General features: G+C 50.5%; 1 protein-coding gene across 4 annotated transcripts; it reads left to right on the forward strand.

Annotated features, from left to right (window-relative positions):
• The first annotated feature begins 6,764 nt into the window (after positions 1–6,764).
• On the forward strand, positions 6,765–21,979 carry INPP5B (inositol polyphosphate-5-phosphatase B). 4 transcript variants are annotated; one of them, XM_068994428.1, is made up of 22 exons: positions 6,770–7,137; positions 7,387–7,466; positions 7,872–7,969; positions 8,345–8,374; positions 8,851–8,961; positions 11,829–11,922; positions 13,280–13,450; positions 14,166–14,267; positions 14,654–14,768; positions 15,379–15,495; positions 15,812–15,999; positions 16,531–16,642; positions 16,797–16,906; positions 17,778–17,913; positions 18,415–18,525; positions 19,147–19,309; positions 19,454–19,689; positions 19,880–19,993; positions 20,353–20,437; positions 20,785–20,912; positions 21,156–21,267; positions 21,559–21,979. In XM_068994428.1, the coding sequence occupies exons 1-22, from the start codon at positions 7,081–7,083 to the stop codon at positions 21,678–21,680; spliced, it is 2,592 nt and encodes an 863-aa protein (XP_068850529.1). In that variant the 5' UTR covers positions 6,770–7,080; the 3' UTR covers positions 21,681–21,979. The 4 variants fall into 4 exon arrangements, with proteins under 4 accessions (XP_068850528.1, XP_068850527.1, XP_068850529.1 ...); XM_068994427.1 differs by having other exon boundaries at positions 6,765–7,466; positions 19,592–19,689; XM_068994426.1 differs by having other exon boundaries at positions 6,767–7,466.
• Positions 21,980–21,998: the final 19 nt, after the last annotated feature.

Below are 21,998 nucleotides of genomic sequence, written 5' to 3' on the forward strand. Positions count from 1 at the left end.
GGAAGTGCTGAGAGACTTGTCTTCTTTCGTATGCTGGAAGGAAGAGATTTGATTACAGTGTGTTTAAAATGCTTTTTACACAGCTGTCAGAAACAATTCCTTCTCTCATTTCCACTCTGACGGAAATATTTATGTGAGGGTTGACTCTCTGAAACACATGGACACGGTTTCTAGATCTTGCTGTGAACTTGTGGTTTTCTTTGCACTCCTTTACAAAACAAGCTCACCTGGCTTAGAGGCCTGCTTTTATCTTGGGTCTGTCCCCCCGGGGAGCTTTGGCCATTGTTTTTTTCAGGGAATTACCAGATGAGCTTTGGGCTCGGCTCTGTGGTGATTTCTCTGGCACTGCTGTTGGCTTGAATGACCTGGTAGATAATTCGTGTGCAGATCCTTCTGTGGTGCAGGAGGATGGAGATGGGAACAGATAGTGTGTTTAGAGGTGCCTCTTGTGGCTTCAGGAGCATCCTTGGCCCCTGGTGTCACACTCGGAGATGTCTGTACATACCCCATGGATTCATGCTGCTTCAAGAATTGCAGGTCCATTGTCCAGAGGCCACTCACATCACGTGTGGCAGTGGCAGTTGTGCCCTCCAGTCCCCTGAGAGCAGTGGTGGCTTGTGTGACATCTCCAGCTTTGCAAGCCCTTTCTCCATTGCTGTACAGGGCCGTTTGTGTCTCTGCTGCTGTGGAGCTGCATGTGACACTTCCCTGGGGGGGTGGCTGACACGGGTGGGGCTGGGCTGTGGGGCAGGTGCTACAGCAGCTGCTCAGAGGCGCTCCAGTGCTGGCACTGCCTGCAGGTGTGCTTGGGGCTTCAGGAATAGGCAGACAGGTGAGTCAATGCTATGGGCTCTTTCCCTGCCTGGGGGGAAGGTTGTCCTGGGATGAGGCCGTGTCAGGCAGATGTTAGTTCCTTGCCCCACCTGGAGCTGGGCTGGGCTGGTACTGGGCTCAGTAGGATGTCCAGAGCTGTTCTGGGTGGTGACTGTGCTGGTTTGCAGGGTGAGGTGCCAGCTGGCACTGTCTTTTCTGTCGCTCTGAGGAATGGTCTTGGAGGTCTTTTCGTGAGCTTCAGCCCCTCCGGGTCCTGGGGGAATGGTGACTCAGCCTAAATCATAAAACAGGAGGGGAGTATTGCCATTCTCCTTGGAGAATTTGGCTTTGGAGCCTATTTGGAGTCATATCTCCACCATTTCCTTAGCAAAACAAGTAAATGTTTGGAATGAAAATAGAGAATGGAGAGCCAGGTCGCATCTTCACTTGCAGCAGCAAACTGCTGCATGGTGGCACTTTTTCACTGTGTCACCCTGACTCCTGCTCCTGGTAGCTGCCTGCAGGGCTGTGCTGCCTGTGAGCTCTGGGGAGGGTTGTTGCCACACCAACAGCACACACAGTTCCCCAGGGCTCCTTCTCCCCATCAGCAACCACAGCAGCCTCGGTGGATTTGGGGAGTCTCTCAGGAGGGGGTGACTGGTTGTCCCAGGGCTGAGCACTGGAGGTGGAGCACAGACCTGTACTGGGGTGTCTGCCCTGCACCTTAGGGGAGCAGCTCTGATTGTGCCTCCTTCTGCCAGGTCTGGGTGCAGCTGCTGGTGGATAATGATGGCTGGACACCAATGGCTCGTCCCCTGCATTCGAGGTAATGGGGCTCTTGTGCAGCACAGAGAGCAGTGTCTGTCCATCCCCCATCCTGGCTCCATCGCTGCTTCAGTTGTTGGGGGCTGTGCCAGAGACCTCCCTGGGGTGAAGGGTGGCTTCTGGTCACCTGGGGCTTTGGGAAGGTGGAGGAGTATCCCCGCTTATCTGTTTCAAGGATGAGTTGCCTGTGCTGCTGGGGAGGCTCTTTGGGCTGTGGGTAAAGCAGACAGCAGGTGTGGTGGTCTCAGTCATTCCCACTTGATTCCAGGCTTGCTGCTCTGCATCTTGGCTCTGCAACTCTGTCTTCAGGACTCTCTTGCCACAGTAGGTGAGTTCTGTATCCCAAGAGGAAATCTGGGGGCCTGTGGGGAGTGGGGCAAAGGCAGTGTGGTGCACCAGGGACTTTGTGTTTGTCCTCTCCAGGCTGTGCTCTGTAGGACAGAGCTGCTGGACAGGTGAGGAATCTTTCCTTATGGTTTAGCCCCCATAAAAGCCTGTTCTTCCCAGGCAATATGGCTGGAAGTGGGAGGGAGAGGCTGTTGAAACATCTGTCCATAATGCTGCTGTGGTGGGCTGTTGGCTCTGACCTGCTTGTTGGGCTGCCTAGCTGGTGGCTGCAAGTGGACCCCATTGGGGACATTCTGTCACTGACTGCCATTTCACCTCCTAATCACAGTGTGACAGATGCTTCCCACAGGTCCTTCTGGACTATGCCATGGCTCAGAAAGGGATATGGGGTTCACTGAGCACGTTTTTCCTTGGTGTTTCCTTCACCAAGCAGGAGCTTTGTGTTTTTCAGAGCACAACACAGCTGCCAACACCATGGTGATGGCTACCAAGAATGCCTCGGTGGTGGCCACAGCCAGCAAGAACGCCTCAGTGCCCACAAAGAATGCCTTGGTAGGGGCGGTGACCACCAAGAAGGCCTCATTGGTGGCTGTGGCCACCAAGAACACTTCAGCAACCACCCAGGATGCTGCAGTCATGGTGGTCACCAAGAATGCCATGGTGATGGCCGCCACCAAGAATGCCGCAGTGGTGGCCACTGCCAGCAACACCTTGGCAGCCACCAAGAACACCTCAGTGGGGGCCACGGCGATGAAGAACACCTCAGCGGCCACCAAGAATGCCATCGTGCTGGCCTCCACCAACAATGCCTCTTTGGTGGCCACCAACACCTCTATGAAGGGAGCAGAAGAGACAACGGTAAGGGAAGGAATGGAAAGAGGGGTATTGCTGGGCCATTGCAGCCCTATGGACGGTGTCACTTGCCCAGCTGGTCAGTCACAAGATCCAGGAGTGCCATGGGAGCATCTCCTGTGGTGGAAGGGAGCACAGCGGGTGGCCAGGTGGGGGTGGCCCCCCCAGACAGTGAGGCTGTGGTTGGGGACAGACCTGCAGGGCTGTGCGAGGAGGCTTTGCTGCAAGGTAACACCCTGGTGTCTCTCCAGCAAACCTGCCAGAGCTTTCAGTGCTCCGGAGAGAGGTGTTATCAGGATGAAGCCCATGCCAATGGAACAATCACCTGCCATAATGAGACTTACTGCGAGGTATGGAGATGCAAGGGGGCTGCAACAGGGAAAGCCTTCCCTTTCTTTATCTCAGGAATCCACAGTGTTCCATTAAGTCTGTGTCCATCTCCATTTCCCATTTCTCTCTGACAGTCTGTCACTTATTTCTGCTCTTTTATGGTGGTACCTCTTCACATTCACTTTATCCTTTGACTTTGCCTGTTGCAGCTTTATCGTTTCTCCAGCACAAACTACACAGCCAGGTGCAGCAGCAGATGCGGCGTGGAGCTGTGCAGGACCAACGCCAGTGTGAGCAGGCAGCAGTGTGCCCTGGAGTGCTGCGCTGGCCCGCTCTGCCTGAGGCTCAACGCCAGTGCCTACGGTACCAGCCGAGCTTTGTTCTGCGGCAGAGGTGGGAGATGGGTGGGCAGAACCCATCGTGGAGGGGCTGTGGCTGCATCGCTGCATCTTTTCTGCCCTGGGGCTCACTCTGTCCTTGGAGCTGGGTCAGGGGCAGGGTGGCCCTGGCAGCTCTGACCACAGTATGAGCCGTGCTGGTGAATCCGGCCCTGTGTGACTGTGGAGGGCCCTGTGCAGGCTGTATGCTGGGTGCAGCCTCACAGGGCTCCTCGTCTGTTTACAGGTGACCTGCCACCCACCACCGTGCCACTGACGACCACCAGCACCCCTCGGCCTTCCCCCCAAAACGTAGGTACTGCAGGAGCAGAGGCTGCTGCATCCATGGGTTCTGGGCTCTGTGGCTGCTGGGACAGCTGAGCTTCCACCTGAGCAGGGGACAGGAAAAGGTCTCACCTCCACTTGCTTTACGGCATAAAAAGCTGACTCTGAAAGGGCAACAAATCCTGAACAAGCACTGGAAGTAAGGAGTCCATAAGGAGCCCTATCCAGTGGGCCTTATCCCTGTCCATCAGGCCTGTTCCCCAGCCCAGCACTTGCATCAGCTCAGTTAGTTTGACCCGACCACGGGGATGAGCCTTCCTGCAGCTGCACAGAGGGTGCCGGAGCCACTGGACTCTGCAGCCCTTTCCTGAGCCTAGTGGTGGGGAATGTGCTTATCTTTGCAGAGCCCTGTTAAGAGGAAGAAAAAAGAGGCTTGAAACTTGTGTGCTCTGCTAGTCTTTCAGTAGTTTCTTGCAGTTTTAGAGTACTCCTTTATCTCTGGATCTAAAATTCTTAAGAGAGCACAAATACCAGAAGAAAGAGGGGGGAGGAGGAGGGTGGAGAGGAGCCCTTGGGAGTGAAGGGCTGTCTGAAATGCAGTTTTTGTCCTGGGAGTCTGATGGACATATGGTGTCTCCCTGGTTCTTTCTCTCATAGGGGAAAGTGTGTGCAGCGTTTTCCTGTCACGGGGACGAGTGTTTCAAAGGCAGGAAGACTGTCACTAGATGCATTTTGGGGCAGGACTTCTGTGAGGTATGGCCTAGGCTGCAGAGCATTGTGTTCCTGTAATGCGAATACTAAAGGCTTGGCATGAGCCCCAGGCTAATATCTCTCTCCTTCCAGATGAAGAAGATGGGCTTGAATTACATGGCAGGATGTAGCAAAGCCTGTAAGGCTGCCAAACCAGTCTGTGCTGGTGGGATGAAGGCTGCCTGTTACCAGGAGTGCTGCCCGGCCACCCCAAAAGCCAGCTGTCTGAAACTGGATGGCAAAGTTCATGTCAATAGCGCTGAGCAGGTGACATTGGTCCCACTCCTGAAGGTCATGTTGTGTGGGGTGGTCCTTCTCTTGAATTATGGGGTCTCCACTTCCCTCTGGAGTTAGGCAGCAGTTGGGAGGCTCTGCAGCCTCTCCTGCAGCAGAGCTCCACAGAACGCAGTAGGATCCTGCTGCTCTCTGACTTTGGCCAAGTTTGCTAGCAAATTCCCTCTGTACTGTCCCTGTCCCACAAACAAGGTGTCTGGGGCCCTCTGCGTCTATTCACGGGCAGCTGCACACCCTTCAGGGTCCTGTGCAGGGCCCCACTGTTGATCCTATACCCTAGCCTTAAGCTGCTCTCTGAATCCTACACCATCCCAGGATGGGTGAGTCCTGGCATTTCAGTACATTTTAAATACTTGAAAACAAGATTCCCCCTGTGTATCCAGAGGAAAAGCACTTAATCTATGCACTCAGAAAGCTACGCCAAGGGATTCTGCCCTGTCCAAATCCTGTAGGCCTGAGAGACCCACCAGTAATTGTGGATCCTGGGAGTGGTGCAGTGCGTGCTTCTGTGCTGCTGGAATGGGGGACCTCAGGAGGTGGAATGAGGGTATTAGTTCTCCTTTGAAAAAAGAAAATTCTGCCTTGACTGAGGCACAGGGGCTGCTCTAATCAATGACCTAGTTGTGGCACAGTCTCCCTGCATCCCCTCTGACCTGTTAGTTCCAAAGAGCTCTGGCAACAAAATGCTTCTTGCCTGTGTAGGTAAAATAGTAACTTTATGTTTCATCTCCCAGTTTTAGGCAGGGAAATGGGATTAAACTAAAAGTGTCTCATAATTCTGTTTCGCATCTATGGTTCTCTCCTGCTTAGGGCAGAGCCCAGAGGTGACCATTAGCTTGGGGCATGAACCTCCCCTGGCGCTCCCCCAGCCTGTTCTTGCAGCACACAGAGCACGGGTGGAGCTGGTCAGGCAGAATTACCTGCAGTCAATGCGCTGCCGCTTGAGCACACATGCACAGTGCTGTTCCCTGCCACCTCTCTCCTCTGCTGCCACTGGTTCCTTAGAGAAAAGATTGCAAAATATTAAAATCTTTGTGTCAGGTCCCTTTGGTGCTGGTGTTTTGAGTGCGGCTGAGCACAGTGTGACCTGTGGGAGGGCGGGAGAACTGGGCTGGGCAGGTATGAGCCCTTGGAGCCTTGCATACTTTCCCGGCAAGAAGGCTCTGCGGTGCTGGCCCTCACTGGAGCACTGCCAGCCCTAACGGGGTGCTGCCGTGCGAGCAGCAGCGGGAGCGGATGTGGGGCTGCATGGAAAACGCGTCATTCTACCACAACCGGCCCTTCCCACGTTGCAGTGTCTGTTCTGGTACAACGAAACCGCAGTTCAGCGTTTGGGGCGTGCGTTTAATTTGTTTCAGGCCAGTGTCAGTGTATTCATGTCAAGGGTTCCTCTGTCTCAAAAAACACAGCCCAGCACCACAATTCTTGTAAGGTTTGGTGCTTATAGCAGCTATTTCAGACAGTTCCCTTGTCCGTTGGTGAGCAGAGAGGGACTGGGGAAGTGGTGCAGAGCTGTCACTGACCAAGACCAGTCGGGTTTTCCCTGTCTTTCGACCTACATCTCCTATATCTGTGGAAGGAGCTGATTTAGGCCAAACTCCTACAGTGTCTCTACAGTGCAAAAGGCTCTGGTGATATTTTATAGCACCTACTCCCACATTCAGCATTAATTGATTTGCGGACTAACCCGGCTCCTGTGCTGGGTCGTCTTGAAATTAAAAAAAAAAAAAAATTCAAGGTGCTCCTGAAAGCAAGAGCATCTCGCGATTTTCCATGGAAATTAACCTTTCCCATGTCTGCCAACCCGAGAGGTTCCTCCTCTCCGTCTCCCTTTCCTTCCGGGAAGGGCCGACCGGAGGCGCGGGGTTCGGCCGCAGGAGTTGCCGCCGGGTAGGGCCGTGCCGTGCCTCCTCCGTCGTTCGCATCCCGCCGTGCAGCAGCATCCTCTCGGCTGCCGTCCCTCCCGGGCGCGACCGTTCCCGCCGGTGGTTCCTGTGGCGGCCCCGTTATTTCCGGCGGCTCCGTGTCCGTCCCGCGGCCGGAGCGGAGCGATAACGGAGCGGCAGCGGGGGCGGCCCTGGTGGGGGGAGCCGCCGCCGCCGCGTTGCATCGTGTCGCGACAGCCGCCCAGAGCGCGCAGCCGCCGCGGGGGAGCCGCTGGGCGCCGGCCCCGGGGAGCGCCGTCCGGCGCGCTGCCGGGGCGGAGATGGACCAGTCGGTCGCCATCCAGGAGAGCCTAGCGAGGGGGGCGACCTGCCGGATCGTATCCTTTGATCGGCCCCGGTGGCGCGGAGCCGTGCGGGGCGGCGGGGCCCCTCTCCCCGCTCCCGCCGGTCCCCGCGCTCCCGCCGGGCTGTCCCCGTCCCCTCCGATTTGTTCCCGATGCTCCCTCCCGCTGTCCCCGCCGCGCTCCCTCCGCTCCGTCCCCGCTCCCTCCCGCCGATCTTGGCTCCGTCCGCTCTGTCCCCGCTCCCTGCCGCTTGTCCCACCGTTCCTTGACCCGCAGCTGCAGGCGGTGCAGGGCCTGCTGGCGTCGGGGGAGAGTGTGGAGAGCCGGCTGCTGGGCCTGGTGGAGTGCCGCGGGCAGCACGCGTGGGTGCCGGACGGGAGCGCGGGGCGGGCGGGGAGAGCATCTGAGGGAATTCTCCGGGTCTCTCACGAGCCTCGACAGCCGCCTGAGAACCCCCTCCCATCCCAAGGGCTTTCCACCAGGGTACAGTCTTGTAGGGCAGCAGTTTGAGGGCATGGTGCCTTGATGTTATGGGTGGTCAGTGAGAAGCCCCAGGCCCATGAGCTGCTCTGCTCTGCCAGTAATGTGAACACATTATTTAAGCGATGGGGTGAGCAGGTGGGTGGGCACGTGGTTGAGGAGTTACTTTGGGATTTGCATGAGGCTGTGCTAGCAGGTGCTGCTGTGGGATGGGGTCTGTGCTTGTCTGTCTACAGACATGCCAGAACTGAGGAGGCTTTACCTCCAAGTCTGCTCTGTGCTTGCAGGATCTATGTGTACACTCACCGGCGGATGGCCATCACAGCTGAGGATGTCTCGCTGGAGAGAGTGATCCCCATCAGCGATGGGTTTGCAGTGGAAGAAGGTACTGACACACTGTGGTGGCTCAGTGGCCAGTTCCAAAGAATGGCATGAAGGGGTTTGGAGTCCATATTTTGCTGTTCTACTTCCTGAAATTTGCAATCTATTCTGCCTTCCCATTTTTTCTTCAGTTTGCTATCCTTGGTGAAACTTGTGCATCACACGGCATCTCTGGCAGGGCCCTGTGAGGACCAGAGTACCTATGTCCCATCAGGCCCCAGCCACAGCCCCTGCCCGGCAGGTTTATTCTGCCTGCCTCTGTTCCTGCAAGGAACGTTTGGAGTTTGGAGAAGTTGCTGAGCTCACTAACCTCAAAGTATCAGCGTAGTCTGCAAATCTGTTACTTAGCTTTCAACTGAACTTTGTCTTATTTTTGCAGTTGTACTTGACAGTGACCTTCACATCATTGGTGAGTTCTGGGGTTGCTTTAGTGCCTGCATTACAGGTGCTCTGGGCCCTGTGCCAGCTGCACACAGTGGGGCAGGAGTGGAGGGCTCTTGGTCTGGGGGAGTTGACTGGGGAGGGGTTGTGCCCTGTGGCTCCTGGAGCAGTTGCCATGCTGTTGGCCATTTTTAGTTGGTGCTAATGAGCATCGTCACCCCTGTTCAACCAAGGGAACTAATTTTTCATATGCCTTTCAACTGCTGCTGGAAGATTAATTATTGTCACTGAACAAGCAGAATAAAAAATTTTATAAATTATGATTTTTATATTTTAAGTGGTTCTCATGTAAAATTTTGGAAAGGAACATGGTAAGAAGGCATGGGGAGATGTTGCCAAAGGCTGAGTGCATGCACACACCCACCGTTGTAGAACGAAGAAACGCTGAGTTTGTGAAGGCTTCTCAGCACGACCCACAGGATCTCTTTCTCCCGCTATCCTCAGGCTCTGACGTGACTGTCCAGATCAGCTCAGCAGACGATCGACTGACAGTGCAGCTGCCCTTCGGCTCCCACACACGCACGTTCCTGCAGGAGGTCAGCAGGTGCAGCCCAGGTACGAGCTCCATGCGTGCGGATGTGACTGTGCACGTACGGGTCTGGCCGGGCAGGTGTTGCGACTGCTCGTCTCTCCTGCGTGTGGAAGAGCAGCGTTGACCTCTCTCTGCTGAAACTCTCTCAGCACTGTCGTGGGTCGCGATTCCCCATCGTCAGGCAGCTCGGCAGCGATGGTCGGTGTTTTGGGGGGCAGAGGCCGATGCTCCGTGCCGCAGGCAGCGGCTGCTCTGCGGGCCCGAGGCCGAACGGGCGCGGGGCTGCGGCGTTGGCGGCTCCCGGGGGCGGGCCGGGGCGGGCCGGGGCGGGCCCTGGGGCCGGGCTGGGGCCGGGGCGGCCGTGGCGCCGAGCTGCGGCGATGTCCGCGGGCGGGCGGGCCCGCCGAGGTGAGCGCGGGGACCCGCCGGGGCGGGCGGGGGGACCGCGCTGCCCGGCCGGCGTCTGTCCGGGGAAGTGAGGCCGGGGCTGGGGCAGGGCCGACCGCCCGCCCGGCGCTCCCGGAGCTCCGCGGCGCGGCGGCGGGCGGGAGGGAGGCGGAGGGGCCGCTCCGTCCCGGCTCCGGCTGCTCCCGCGGCGCTTCGGGGCCGCTCCGTCGCGGGCAGCGGGCGCGGAGCTGCTGCCGGGCGCTGGCTGCCGGGACTCCGGCGGCTTTGCCGCCCGCTGCCCACCCCGTGCGCCCGGGTCGCCTCTGCCGGGCAGGCCGCGCTCTCCCGGCGCCTCCTCCGCGGGTGGGCGCGGGTGGCCCCGCCGCTCCCGCCGCTCCCGCCGCTCCCGGTGCTCCCGGTGCTCCCGGTGCTCCCGGTGCTCGCTGGCGTTTCCCGCTTTGAAGAGCGCGCGTGTGAGAAGATTCAGAGCTACAGCAGTTCCTGGAAGTCAGTGTGGGATTCAAAACCTGAATATTGGCATTTTGCTGTACCCTGCTGCGTTTAGGCTGGGCTGCTCTCATTGCATGAAGGCTAATTTAATTCTCCCCTTTGGACGCTAAGCATGAATCCTGTTTTATCCAGGAGATATGATACATTTTCCTGCTGTAGAACAATACTATAATGTCGCTGCACATTTTTAACATTAATGCCTTTATTACTGCTTGAATATCATTTAACTACAAATCCTGTGCAATTGAGACCTCCTGTAATCTCTGCATGTTCCTCTGTATTTCTGTGCTCAGTTCAATTATTGAACAAGGTCATTATTCCACTTCAGAGTGTTACCACATAGATTCCGCTGACTACAGAAATCTGTGGCTAGATATAAATTTATCTAAAGAAAACGGCCCTCTTCCAAAGCTAATCTCTTTCTTAGGAGGTTGCTACCTAAAGCTGATTTCCGCCCACGAGGCTAAAATGCATGATGTGATGTATAACTCCGATCTTTGGATCATGTAGCAGTTGTGTCAGCAGCAGGCTCACACGTCTTTCCATTCTGCAATAATGCCTTCTGCATACTGGCGAGTGGCATGGACCCATGTGGGTAATAAAGCCTGGGAATCTGCTCTTGGCACAAAAGTAACCAGTGTCCATTGAGGTGAAGATTCAGGTTGGTTCCTGTCACTCACTCTCAAGGGGATGTTGCATGGCTGTTATCGGGAGAGCTTGCAGAGGTCCAAGGAGTAGTAATTGAGTAATGCCCATGGAGAAACTGCTGTGTCCCAGGTCCCCAGGCCCATACTTCCCAGTGCATCTCTGTGTGCTCCTGGTCAATTCTGTTTGACTTGAGCTGTGTGATCTGCAGTGAGGTTTCAGTCACATGCTCTTCTGCGTCCAGGCACTGATAAATCCTCTTACACAGTCTATTCTCAGAGGGCTCTTGGGCAGAAGAGGTTTTCCAAGCTGAGAATTTGGCCACTTCTTGCCAGCTGGTTTGTATCCCAAGGGCTGGGTGAACTACTGCAAGTTCTATTTCTGTTTTGCACTCTTGTTCTGCAGAATGTTCTGTGACAGCAGTAACATCTTAATTTTTTCTGGGCTGTGTTCACTGAAGAAGAAGCTCAGCTGAATGCCTAGAAACCAACAATCTTAACAATTTCTACATCATCATTAGATTTGTGTGGTAAGGAGCATGATTTTAAGATTGCTGGTTTTGCATCTTAAACACAGAGACCTCCCCTGGAATCCTCTTTTTTAACTGTTATTTTGCAACTTGTAGGAGCAGAATATTGTAACTGAAACAAAATGCTGAAAGACTGGTCAAATTTTGCTAAGGTAGTCTGATGTGTTTAGTGTCACTCCTGTGGTTAGTTCAATTTGTGTGGTAGCAGCCCTGTTATTCTTTTAGGAGTGTGCAGTTTGCATTGAGGCAGGTGTTTCTGCTGAGGTTCAGTGGGTCCGTGGTGTGACTCTGTATGACCCTTGAGGTGTCTCGAGGGGGCAGACACCTGTGCCTTGCTGGGTATTTACATATAGGTAGAAACCCTTTAAATGCTACTGTGCGGTTTGTTTGTTTCCCCTTTTTTCCCCTTTCTTTGTACTTCCTGTCTTGCTTCAGAAAGGAAAAATCTGCTATTAACATACATTTTTCAGATTCCTGGGATAAAGCCCTGGATTTTGTGCTGCTAAGTCCTGCTTCAGCTTAGCTGTAAAGGAGAGCCAGCAGCAAGTGCTCCCACAGCAGACAGTGGTTCTGCTGCTCTCTGTGGCTCCTGTCATTTCTTCCTCTGCAGGGGAAGCTCCATCATCACAGAACAGTTGGGTCAGAGTAAGCTAAATCTGTCAGATAGCTGAAAGCGAGACCATGGGGTACTTTGTTTTACCACACAAATCTAAATTATTTTCTGCCCACAGATTTTTGCCAGTGTTTACATAAGCATGTTGATAAATTGAAGAACACTTTGTGGTTAAAGTGAAACTTTTTGGTTTGTTTTTTTTTCAGAAGCGGTTGGCTCTGAAGGTGTCAAACAAAATGGAAGAAAAGCTGCAGTCAGTCAGAGCTGCAGCCAGGACAGCAGTGATAGAAGCGCTCCCAGGTACAGCGTCTCTGTCGTGTTCAGGTTTGGGGCTGCAGCTGAAGTGAGCTGTGCACATCAGCAACTCCTTGCGGAAGGTCAAGTGAGGAGTAAAAGTGGTGGCCACATTTCTGTGCTGGTTCAGCTGTGCCTCCCTCCTCACAGGGTCTCGGTATAGTGACAGTAAACACAGATACCACCAGCCTTCTGGATCCTGGGTGATTGTGTAAGGATGGAACGAACTGGGTTTGGCAAATGGTTGGTGCTTTGATGTCTAGAGAAAGAATCAGAATGTACAGAGAACTCTTTGAGCTTCTTGGTGATATGGGTTTTTCTGGTGATGTGGGTTTCCTGGACATTGAGGGGAAGGGAAGGGAGTGTCCCTGGTGCCAGTGGGTGAGCTCTGCACTCACCCGCTGCAGCAATCCTGTGGCCATGTTAGCAGTTCCATCTGCTGGTGGCCGTGGTGGGTCAGTGCACAGAGGTGAGGGGGTCAGAGCAGAAGCTGGCAACTTTTTGAGATGAGAATCTGCAGGTTCTAGTCAAGAGAGAAAAAAGTTCAGCATAAGCATGCTGTCAAAACATTAGTGGAAATTTCATTCCACTCCCTCAGAGACAATACTGTCAGTCCCCTGTTGGGGCATATTTTGGCTGTTTAGTGGGACGGAACCTGCTAGCACTGTTTATTTTGAATTCAGAGAGCTTTGGCTTACAGCCACTGTGTCTCATAGATACACTCTTAAAATGTTACAGTTTCATTTTCCAGTTCCCAGGACTTTGTGGACCCTGATGTATATAATTCAGAGTCTGTCCATGTGCTGTCCTTGGCACTGGTATGCAGGTTGCTGACCTTAAATTTATACCATCCAATTGCTGGTGGGAATTGCCAAGCTGTGACATTATTCCTTTGCAAAAGGAGTTTGCAGAGGCAGGAGACACAAAGTAAAACCACCTCTACCTCCACCCACTCTGGGCAGAGCTGGAAGATTTCCACCAGAAGGCTTTACAAACACAGTTCTTCATTTTCTGGCTGAGGTCAGAAGGGCTGAGCAGAGGCAGAGGGAGATGAGATTTCCCTCTCTTTGCTCCAGTAAGGAGGGAAGGTGTACAGGTTTTATTTCATTTTCCAGGTGTGAGTAAGGCCTGCTCTGTGTCAACAGGCTGCGGCAAGATGGTGAAAACCATTTGTTGTTTCTTTGTCTGGAGATTTCAACCCTGCTAAGAAATGCTCTTTTCAGTCTTCTTGGCTTATCCCAAATGTTATCTGTCTTTAGTGAACAGACAGAAAATTTTGAATTAAGGCCTCAGTGGCAGAAATATGCTAGTTAGGGTGTGGGGATAGCCTGGGCTTCATCTGCAGTTTTGCTTTCATTTGCAGGCAAAACAAACTCAAGCCTGAAGTGAGAACTGAACAGGTTCGGGCCTCCCGTGTCATGGCTTCGAACAAGGCCTCAATCTTATCAGAGCCAAAGTTTGGACTAAGAGATACTATCATTAAATCTCAGCTTGTACAAATGGAGGACTCCTACACACACATCCGGAACTACAGGTAATGATCGTTCCTGAGAAGAACTTACTTTTGTGGGTTGTAACTTAGCGTAGACTGTCAGAATAACTCATCTATTATTCCATCCTGTGTCTCCACAAACAGGAATTTCTGTAGAAAAGTATGATCCATACTTTCCAGAATAGTTTTCCTTCCACGTTTAGGCATGAGCAGAGCAGAATTTCATTCATGTCTCTATCAAGACTTGCCTCATGGTTCTTGTGGAGGAAATGGCCTTTTGGAAATCACTTTTTTCTGTGCTTATTTGTGTCTGGAAATGCATCAGCTCTGCACACTCCAGGCTTCTCCCTCTCCGTTTCTGTCCACTGCTTATCCATGTAGTTGTTCCAATAAGCTCATAAGAAAGAGCTTGAGTGAAATACATGATTAGGACCAAAACTTTACTGTGTTTGAAATTGTTTTATGCATTTCATTCTGTGAATTTATAATTTCAAACTGCTGCTGCACAGCCACCGTCTTATTTTTGTTATTTCTTTAATACTTTGTATCTGTGTATAACAATGTGTCCTTCTGTAAAAATGTGTCTGTAAAGGTGCAGCTGTAGTTAAATAATTTTAGGGACTTAAACTTTGTCACATTTCTTAACTTTCCCTGGCAACAGGTTAGTTATATGGAACATTATTTTCCTGGTTAATAGCAGTACTATTTCCTGGGCTCTGCAGTTTGCAGCTCTGGGATTCTGTCACTGTCTTTGCAGGGTTTTTGTTGGGACATACAACGTGAATGGTCAGTCACCCATGGAGAGCCTCCAGCCTTGGCTGAGGTGTGATGCTGAGCCCCCAGACATTTACTGCGTGGGGTGAGTGTCTATCCCTGGCCCATCCTCACAAATCTGGACTGTGCTGGCGGATCTGTCACACAGAGGAGTTCAGCCAGGACACCACAGGAATGTTGACACTGCTGTAGTGCATTGCACAGCTCTGGGGTGGGTGTGTCCACAGCTGGTAAGGGCTGGTGGCCTGATAGGGTTTGGCCTCTCAGAGTTACAAAATCCTTAATGCCATTTGATGTAATAATGACAGTAGTTTAGCTTTACATTTAACATACATCTACAATCAACATAACTGAATTTGAGTTTTCAGTTATAAATTTAGTGAGTATAAGCTGATTTAGTTCTTCCCCAGAGAAGGGGTTGGACAGTTATAAACAAATGCATGCATCCATGGGTTCCTTCCTCTAACACAGTTTCCAGGAGCTTGATCTGACTAAAGAAGCCTTCTTTTTCAATGACACACCGAAGGAAGAAGAATGGTTTAAAGCTGTAACTGATAGTCTTCACCCAGATGCCAAATATGCAAAGGTAAATGTGGCTTTTGGGGAGGTTTGAGTGTGGAATAATTTTCCACTTGGGCCTCTTTTCCCTTTGCTTTCTCTTGTTGTCAATGACTGTGTCTTCCAGAGGCTCTGCAGGTTTTATAGGTAGTGTTTCTGTGCAGGGTGCTGAGGCAGGGGCAGGATGGGAAACAGAGCCAGGCTTCCCCACTCAAAGGGAGCTTCTGCTGTCGTGGGGAAGGAGAATAGGAAATTTTGTACCTTCTTCCATGCCTGCCTACAATGCATGGGGGAATGAATTGTGAAGGTATTTTGTTAGGAATACTGCTTATGTTTTAGCTCCTGCTCTACAGGTCTGCTTCATCTCTTGCCTCTGCTGTTGAAGGGAAGCTCCTTCCATGGGCTTATGCATGTGCTGTGGCTCTTGCTTTGGGCATCAACTTCCTTTACTGATGTTGCTCCCAGCTCCTTCCTGGGCTGTGCTGCTGAGGGCCTGTGCACTGTGAGCCCTGCTGGTGCACTGGATGATCTTGAAACTTTCTTTTTGGTGACCCATGTTATGGATGGGGGGTAATGTGCCTTCTCTCAGCAAAACTTCTTCCATTACAGCATTGAATGGACCAGGGTCTGTTTTTCAGGTGAAACTTGTGCGGCTGGTGGGGATCATGCTCCTGTTGTATGTGAAGGCAGACCTTGCTTTGAACATCTCTGAGGTAGAAGCTGAGACTGTGGGAACTGGAATCATGGGGAGGATGGTAAGAATGGTAACTGCATGAGAAGGGGTGAGATTTGGAAGAGCCCCTCTCCTTGGATGTAATGGTTATTCCTCCAGCTAAGGCTGTGGCTGCCTCTAGAAGCAGATAGTCCTATCCCCATGCCAGCTCAGGGCACTGCAAGAGGGACTGCCAGGTGCTTGCTAATGTTCAATGCAGTAATCACTAATTAGGATTTTCAGTCTATTCCTTCCTCCGGAATAAACAGTCTGTCTCAAAGTCTTCTGGCTTGTCCAGTGCTAGTAACTCATCTGCAGTGTAGAAGCTTCTGACCAATGTCTTTGTCTTTATCTTTCAGGGTAACAAAGGTGGTGTTGCCATCAGGTTTAAATTCCATAACACCAGCATGTGCATTGTGAATTCTCACCTCGCAGCTCACACGGAGGAATATGAGCGGAGGAACCAGGACTTCAAAGACATCTGCTCTCGGATGCAGTTCTGCCAGTCGGATCCAAATTTGCCCCCTCTCACTATTGGCAAACACGAGTATGCTTCCCATCTGGCTGTGGGAATTCTGGCATGTGCAAGGGAGCACCTTGTGAATGTGCCAGGGGACGAGGAGGGGGGCTCAGTGGTGTAAACATCAGCTGGAAGAGCTGGAAAGGCTTTACCTGGTTTGGGCAGGGCTCACCCACATAGTTCTGACAGGTCGCTTGTCGCCTTATGCTCTCCCAAGCCTTGTTTTATTCTCAAGCCTGGAGTGGGAATGGGGCAGGAATAAGCACTGACTTCCCCAGCTGTGGAATTCAGTCACCATGGAATAATAACAGTGCCAGCTATTAAGAGATAGTGACAAACATGCAGAACAGTGATTAATAACATCAGAAATAGAAAAGGTAGCTTCTCTTTCAAGTTTTGACTCTTGTTATTCCTGATAAGAGCAGCTATGGCTGCACTCATCAGAGGGGTTGTGATGGGGAGAGCCCCAGAGCTGCATAGTGGAGCTGCTGCCCACGGCCAGCTGCACCCTGGGGCAGCTTCAGGCCTCTGCATATTCTGGTGTATGTTCTCTTTCAGTGTGATCCTATGGCTGGGGGACCTCAATTATCGGCTGGAGGAACTGGATGTGGCAAAAGTGAAGCAGCTTGTAGAGGAGAAAGCATTTCTAGAGCTTTGCCAGTATGACCAGGTACTGATGTCTCACCTACCTGCACATGGTGTTAAGGCTGCTTGGTACATGACTCCTTGGCCTTTTCTGTGCTCAGTGCCTTCTTTTTACTCCATATGGAAATTGTGCTTGAGCTTCTCTAAAATTAAAGTTTTCATCGTTTCTTCTTTTGTAGCTGAAGAGGCAAATGAAGGCAAATGCAGCCTTTGAAGGCTTCACAGAGGGAGAGATCTCTTTCCAGCCAACATACAAGTATGATGCTGGCTGTGATGACTGGGACACAAGGTACAGTGATTGTCTCAGATGTGATGCTACAAATGGCTGATGTTATCACTGAGGGAAGTAAAAACAAGGCTAAAAAAATTGCAGGTCTAATGGCTGTAATTAGTAACAGTTCTGAGATTATTTCTGGTTGTCTCCCTTCGCTCCAAAATTCATCTCCTGGTTTTGTCTATTTATGTTGTTTTTCTCCCACAACTATTTGTCAGATATTCCTAATATTTTTTTCCCAGTAATAATCCTATTAGGTTTCCTCTTAGAGGTGTACAAAGTTAATTAATCCTTTTAGCCAGTTTAATTCTCTTTTGTCTGGTTTGTTGGGTTTTTTTCCCAAGGAAAATTTTTAGGATCTCATTTTTGCTGATCTCTCCTGTACCTGTTCAGGTGAGACCAGTCAGGGTTGACATGGAGTCAGCTGTGCTGTTCTTCAAAAGCCTGCGAGAACCATCTTTCTTGTAATGCTCTATACACTGAGCAGCTCCTCTAGTCTTAGCAAACCAGGAACTTCAGTTGCAAGTGCAGAAATTAAATCTGTGCAGCTGTCAGTGAAAACAAGAAATGCAAACTTTAAATGTAGAGCCTGAGTTTTTATTTTTCATGGCTCTTATGGTCAAAAATACCTGAGTGTTGCTTTGTATGTTAATTGTATCTTGCACCTTTGAAGAAGTAGGAAGTAAAGCGTGCGCTGGAGATACCTTATAGTAGAAACTCAAGCTTTTTGTATCTATGCAAAGAAACTGTTAAAAACACACTTTGATAGAGAATGAGCTCCAGGCCATGGCAGGAAACCCTGATCTCTGGGCAAGCAGTGTTCTGCCCTGCGTTGTTACTACACTTGAACTGTGCCTGGAAACGGTGATTTTTCCCTCTGTTTTAGTGAGAAGTGTCGTGTTCCAGCGTGGTGTGATCGAATACTCTGGAAAGGGCAGAACATTGCCCAGCTGAGCTATCGCAGCCACATGGCTCTGAAGCTCAGTGACCACAAGCCAGTGAGCTCTGTGTTTGATATTGGGGTAAGTATGTCAATGCTGGATGAAGTAACTCTGCTGACCTCATCCCCTGGGTGCTGATTTCTCTCTCCTGCTTTTATGGCATTCGCAGAAAACAATGGCTTGAAAGGTGGGCTGGATCATATATGGAGTGGGATTGTTGATCACAGTAAGCAAGGGTTGTGTAAATGATACTGCTGTTAAGATGGACAAGGCCTGAGTATCTGTTGGTGTTCTTTGGGAACACAGTAGTGTGTTGTCAAACTTCTGATTTTTTCTGAGGGGGAAAAAAAAAGGTTAATCTAGCACTGACTGAGTGACTCTTGCTGGTTATGGCAAGGTCCTTTACTGTTGGATCATGAGAAGATCTTGGAGATTAGTGCTCCAAGCAGCTCTGCCCATTCCCTGTGTTGTATACTCTAGTGTGCTGCTAAAATCAAATTACTTCCCATGTTTCCAGCTGTGTTCCAGCTGTCCTGCAGAGGCACAACAAATGCTAGCTGTTGCAGTGTGTGTCCTTTTCAGGTGAAGGTTGTGAATGAGGAGCTCTATCGAAAAGCCTTTGAGGAAATAGTCCGCTCCCTGGATAAGCTGGAGAATGCCAACATTCCCTCGGTGACACTGTCCTGCAGAGAGGTAGGGCATGGTCATGTGCCAGCACTCCCTGAAGGAACCCTAGACCCCAGCAGTAGAAGATGGATTCTAGGCCCTGGGGTCTGGTTCCAAAAAGTAGAATATTTTGACTTCCAGCTGCTCTCTGTTTACAAGCCCTGGGAATCTTTGTTCCTGTTTAGATGCCAGTGAATTCCATTCACAGTCCAAGGCTGGAACACAGGGTGTGTCATTCCCTGAGGTGGGAAGAGAGAAAGTAAAAAGGTGGTTTGTGACCCTTGCTCTGACTTGTGCTTTCAAACATAGAATGTAAAATCGTAAGGATCTGGAGAAGGTCACAAACCAGCATTTGCTTTGTGAGTTGGGACTATAAAGATAAGCCTGGGAGACACTTGAGGCTACAGCTATCTTGTTCTCAATTTTATTGTAGTTACTTGAGGGGAGTATTTGTTTTAAAGGGCCCACTGACGCAAAGGACTTTGGCATTCAGAGTAAGCGTGATCCTATGCAGTCCTGGAAGAGATGGGATGTAGGAGCAAGGGGTTAATCTAGTTGTCTTGCTGCTTAATAATTAAACCATAGGACAGGAATTGCTGCTCAGCAAGGTGGAATCGGCTGATGATGTTGACTGATATTTGTTTCTAGATCCATTTCAAGGATGTTAAATACATGCAGCTGCACATAGAGAGGTTTACAATCCGCAATGGCCAAGTGCCCTGCCAGTTCGAATTTATCAGCAAACCAGATGAGGAAACCTACTGCAAGGAATGGCTGATTGCTAATCCCAGTAAGGGCTTCTTGCTCTCAGGTGAGGTCCTCCTTGTTTGTCTCATGTTAATATTGTCCCCTTCTGGCTTAGTTTCCTCTACACTTCTGAGAGTGCTGTGCCTGTTTGCAGGCTGTTGGTTTAATACTGGTTGTAACTGAGTCTGGGTTTTTTATCATCTGGCAGATGCTGAGATCACAGTTGAGCTGGAGGTGTTTGTTAATAAATCAACAGCTACTCGCTTAAACTCTGGAGAGGAAAAACTTGAAGATATCTTAGTCTTACATCTTGTCAGAGGGAAAGATTATTTTCTCTCCGTAACAGGCAACTATTTGCCGAGTTGCTTTGGGTCTCCCATCCATACACTGTGTTACATGAGGGAACCAATCCAGGACATGTCAGCAGAATCCATTCGGAAACTTGTGAGTTAAAGACAAGATTCCCTTCCAAACACACAAGAGCATTAACACTAGATGCTAAGGCCTGTCTATTTTTATTAAAAAGTCTCAGTTCTCAGGTATAAGCTTTGTGAAGTATTTTTGCCGAGTTGAATAAGAACTTGGCTAGCTACATTTTGTTTGTCTCCTTCCTGCCCACACTGCCCTCCCTCAGACCCTGATGCCAGTAGACATGAGTGATGATCCTGCCCAAGATGAAAAGCCTACAGACATCCCAAAAGAGCTGTGGATGATGGTGGATCACTTGAATCGCAACGCTTCCCAGCAGGTTGGCACTGGAAACACAGAATGAGATGTTTGCATTCGGTTAAGTTTTGAAGAAGATGCTGGTAATAGCAATCATTGCAAGCTGAGTGTGTTTGGTCAAAGGCCATGAGAGATAAGTGATCCTGATGCCCCAGGCTGTAGCGTTTGGTGCTGGTGACTGTGTCTATGTGTCCAGGCATCAGCAGTGTCCTCCTGCACTGCTCTCACTGCAGTGCCACAGCCTTCCTAGAGCTGTTTGTGCTGAGACTTGGGTGATAACCACCAATTTGGAAAGATTTTCCAGGCAGATTATAAGGACATTGTTCTATTTACTCAAAATTCTTCTATTTTCCTTGGACTGATAAAGGCTTGTCTTTGCAGGAGGACCTGTTTCAGCAGCCAGGCCTCAGATCCGAATTTGAGCAAATCCGAGACTGTTTGGACAAGGGAATGTATGATACTTTCTGTATCCTTTTAGACTGATGTCCAGGAGGGCTCACTATGCCGGAGTGACCAAAATTGAGAGAGGTTTTTAAGTTGCTGTCTCTCCTCCTGGGGTAACTGAGCTCTCCATTTCCTCATGGCTTCGAGCCATCGCTCCGAAAGCCTCTGTTGAGTCCTGGTGATGTCAGTGAGTTACACAAGTGTCCGACTGCCAACAGCAACAGCTCGTCTGGAGGCCAGGGGATTAACCCAAAGCTGTGAGCTGTAGGCAGAGTTCTCGGACACCTAACCAAAAGTTCATTCATTTTTCGGAAGAAATAGGACCAGCCTAGATCGTGCTGTGCTCTTCCTTAACCATGTTTGGATCAGTGGGCAGCAACCACTCAGTGGCAGAGGCCCTGCTGCTCTTCCTGGAGAGCCTGCCCGAGCCTGTCATCTGCTGCAGGTTCTACAGCTCCTGTCTGGAGAGTGCCAGCAACTACGGGCTGAGCTGCCAGGTATTGCTGGCTTCCCTGAGGGACCAGCTCCAGTTCCAGAGGGAGAGGAGGCAAACTGTCCTCTGCTAAACCTGGGTTTTGCTCTCAGTAACTTAATCATCTGTTAATAGAAAGGATCTGGAGCTGGTGCTTCTGGGTTATGAAGAGCTGTTGGCACCTGCAGCCAGGGGGATGTTGGGAGCAGGTGCAGTTGGAAGCCACTGCTGCGTCTGCAATATAAATGTTGGCGTTTTCCCTCCTCAGATTATCTCTGACCTACCAGTGTGCCATAAAAATGTATTTGAATATCTGATGGCATTTCTACGAGAACTACTGAAGAATTCAGGGAAAAACCATTTGGATGCGAATATTCTTGGTAAGGCAAGCAAAATAACCCTCTGTTCAGGGGGCTGCACAGTTAGGGCAACAAAACACTTAATACCCGAGTGCAGTTGTGGCTTGTACTGCTTTGAACCTTTTATTTTAAGTGAATAGTACATAGAAAAGCAGGAGCCTGGGAAAGTGACCCAGATGGGGATCATCAGCGTTATTCTACCTCATTCCAAAGCCAGGCACTCTTCCCTGGGATTGGGGTTGGTGGAATGCCCCGTGATATCCTGCTGCTACCACGGGGCTCTCACTGTGTGTGTGTGGCTTTTCCCTGCAGCCAGTGTATTTGGTGGCTTGTTACTCCGACCTCCTCCTGGACATCCCACGCCTGATATAGCTGAGAAGAGGAAAGCTCAGCAATTTATCCATCAGTTCCTTGTGAGAGATGATTTACCATGAATATCAGATGCATTTAATCTGACTTTTAGACATTGAATTACTGTAAAAATATTTTTTGTACATTATACTGGCACTTTTTTTGATATCACAGTATTTTATACAATCTATTCCTTTTGAAGGCAGAGATCAGGCATTTTGACACCTGATTATGCTGTAAAGTATATAAAGTTTCTCAATAAGCTGTATGTAGACAAGTAAAAAATATGAAAGCTGATCTTTACGCTCTATTTTATTTAACTTGCTAAAAAACCGGAGAATGTTTAAGTTTCTGCTCTTTAAATAAAGACATCTGGAGCCTTTTCCCCGCCTCTGCCCGCT

Source organism: Aphelocoma coerulescens, chromosome 23 (genome assembly GCF_041296385.1).
Source record: "Aphelocoma coerulescens isolate FSJ_1873_10779 chromosome 23, UR_Acoe_1.0, whole genome shotgun sequence".
Taxonomy (NCBI): Eukaryota; Metazoa; Chordata; class Aves; order Passeriformes; family Corvidae; genus Aphelocoma; species Aphelocoma coerulescens.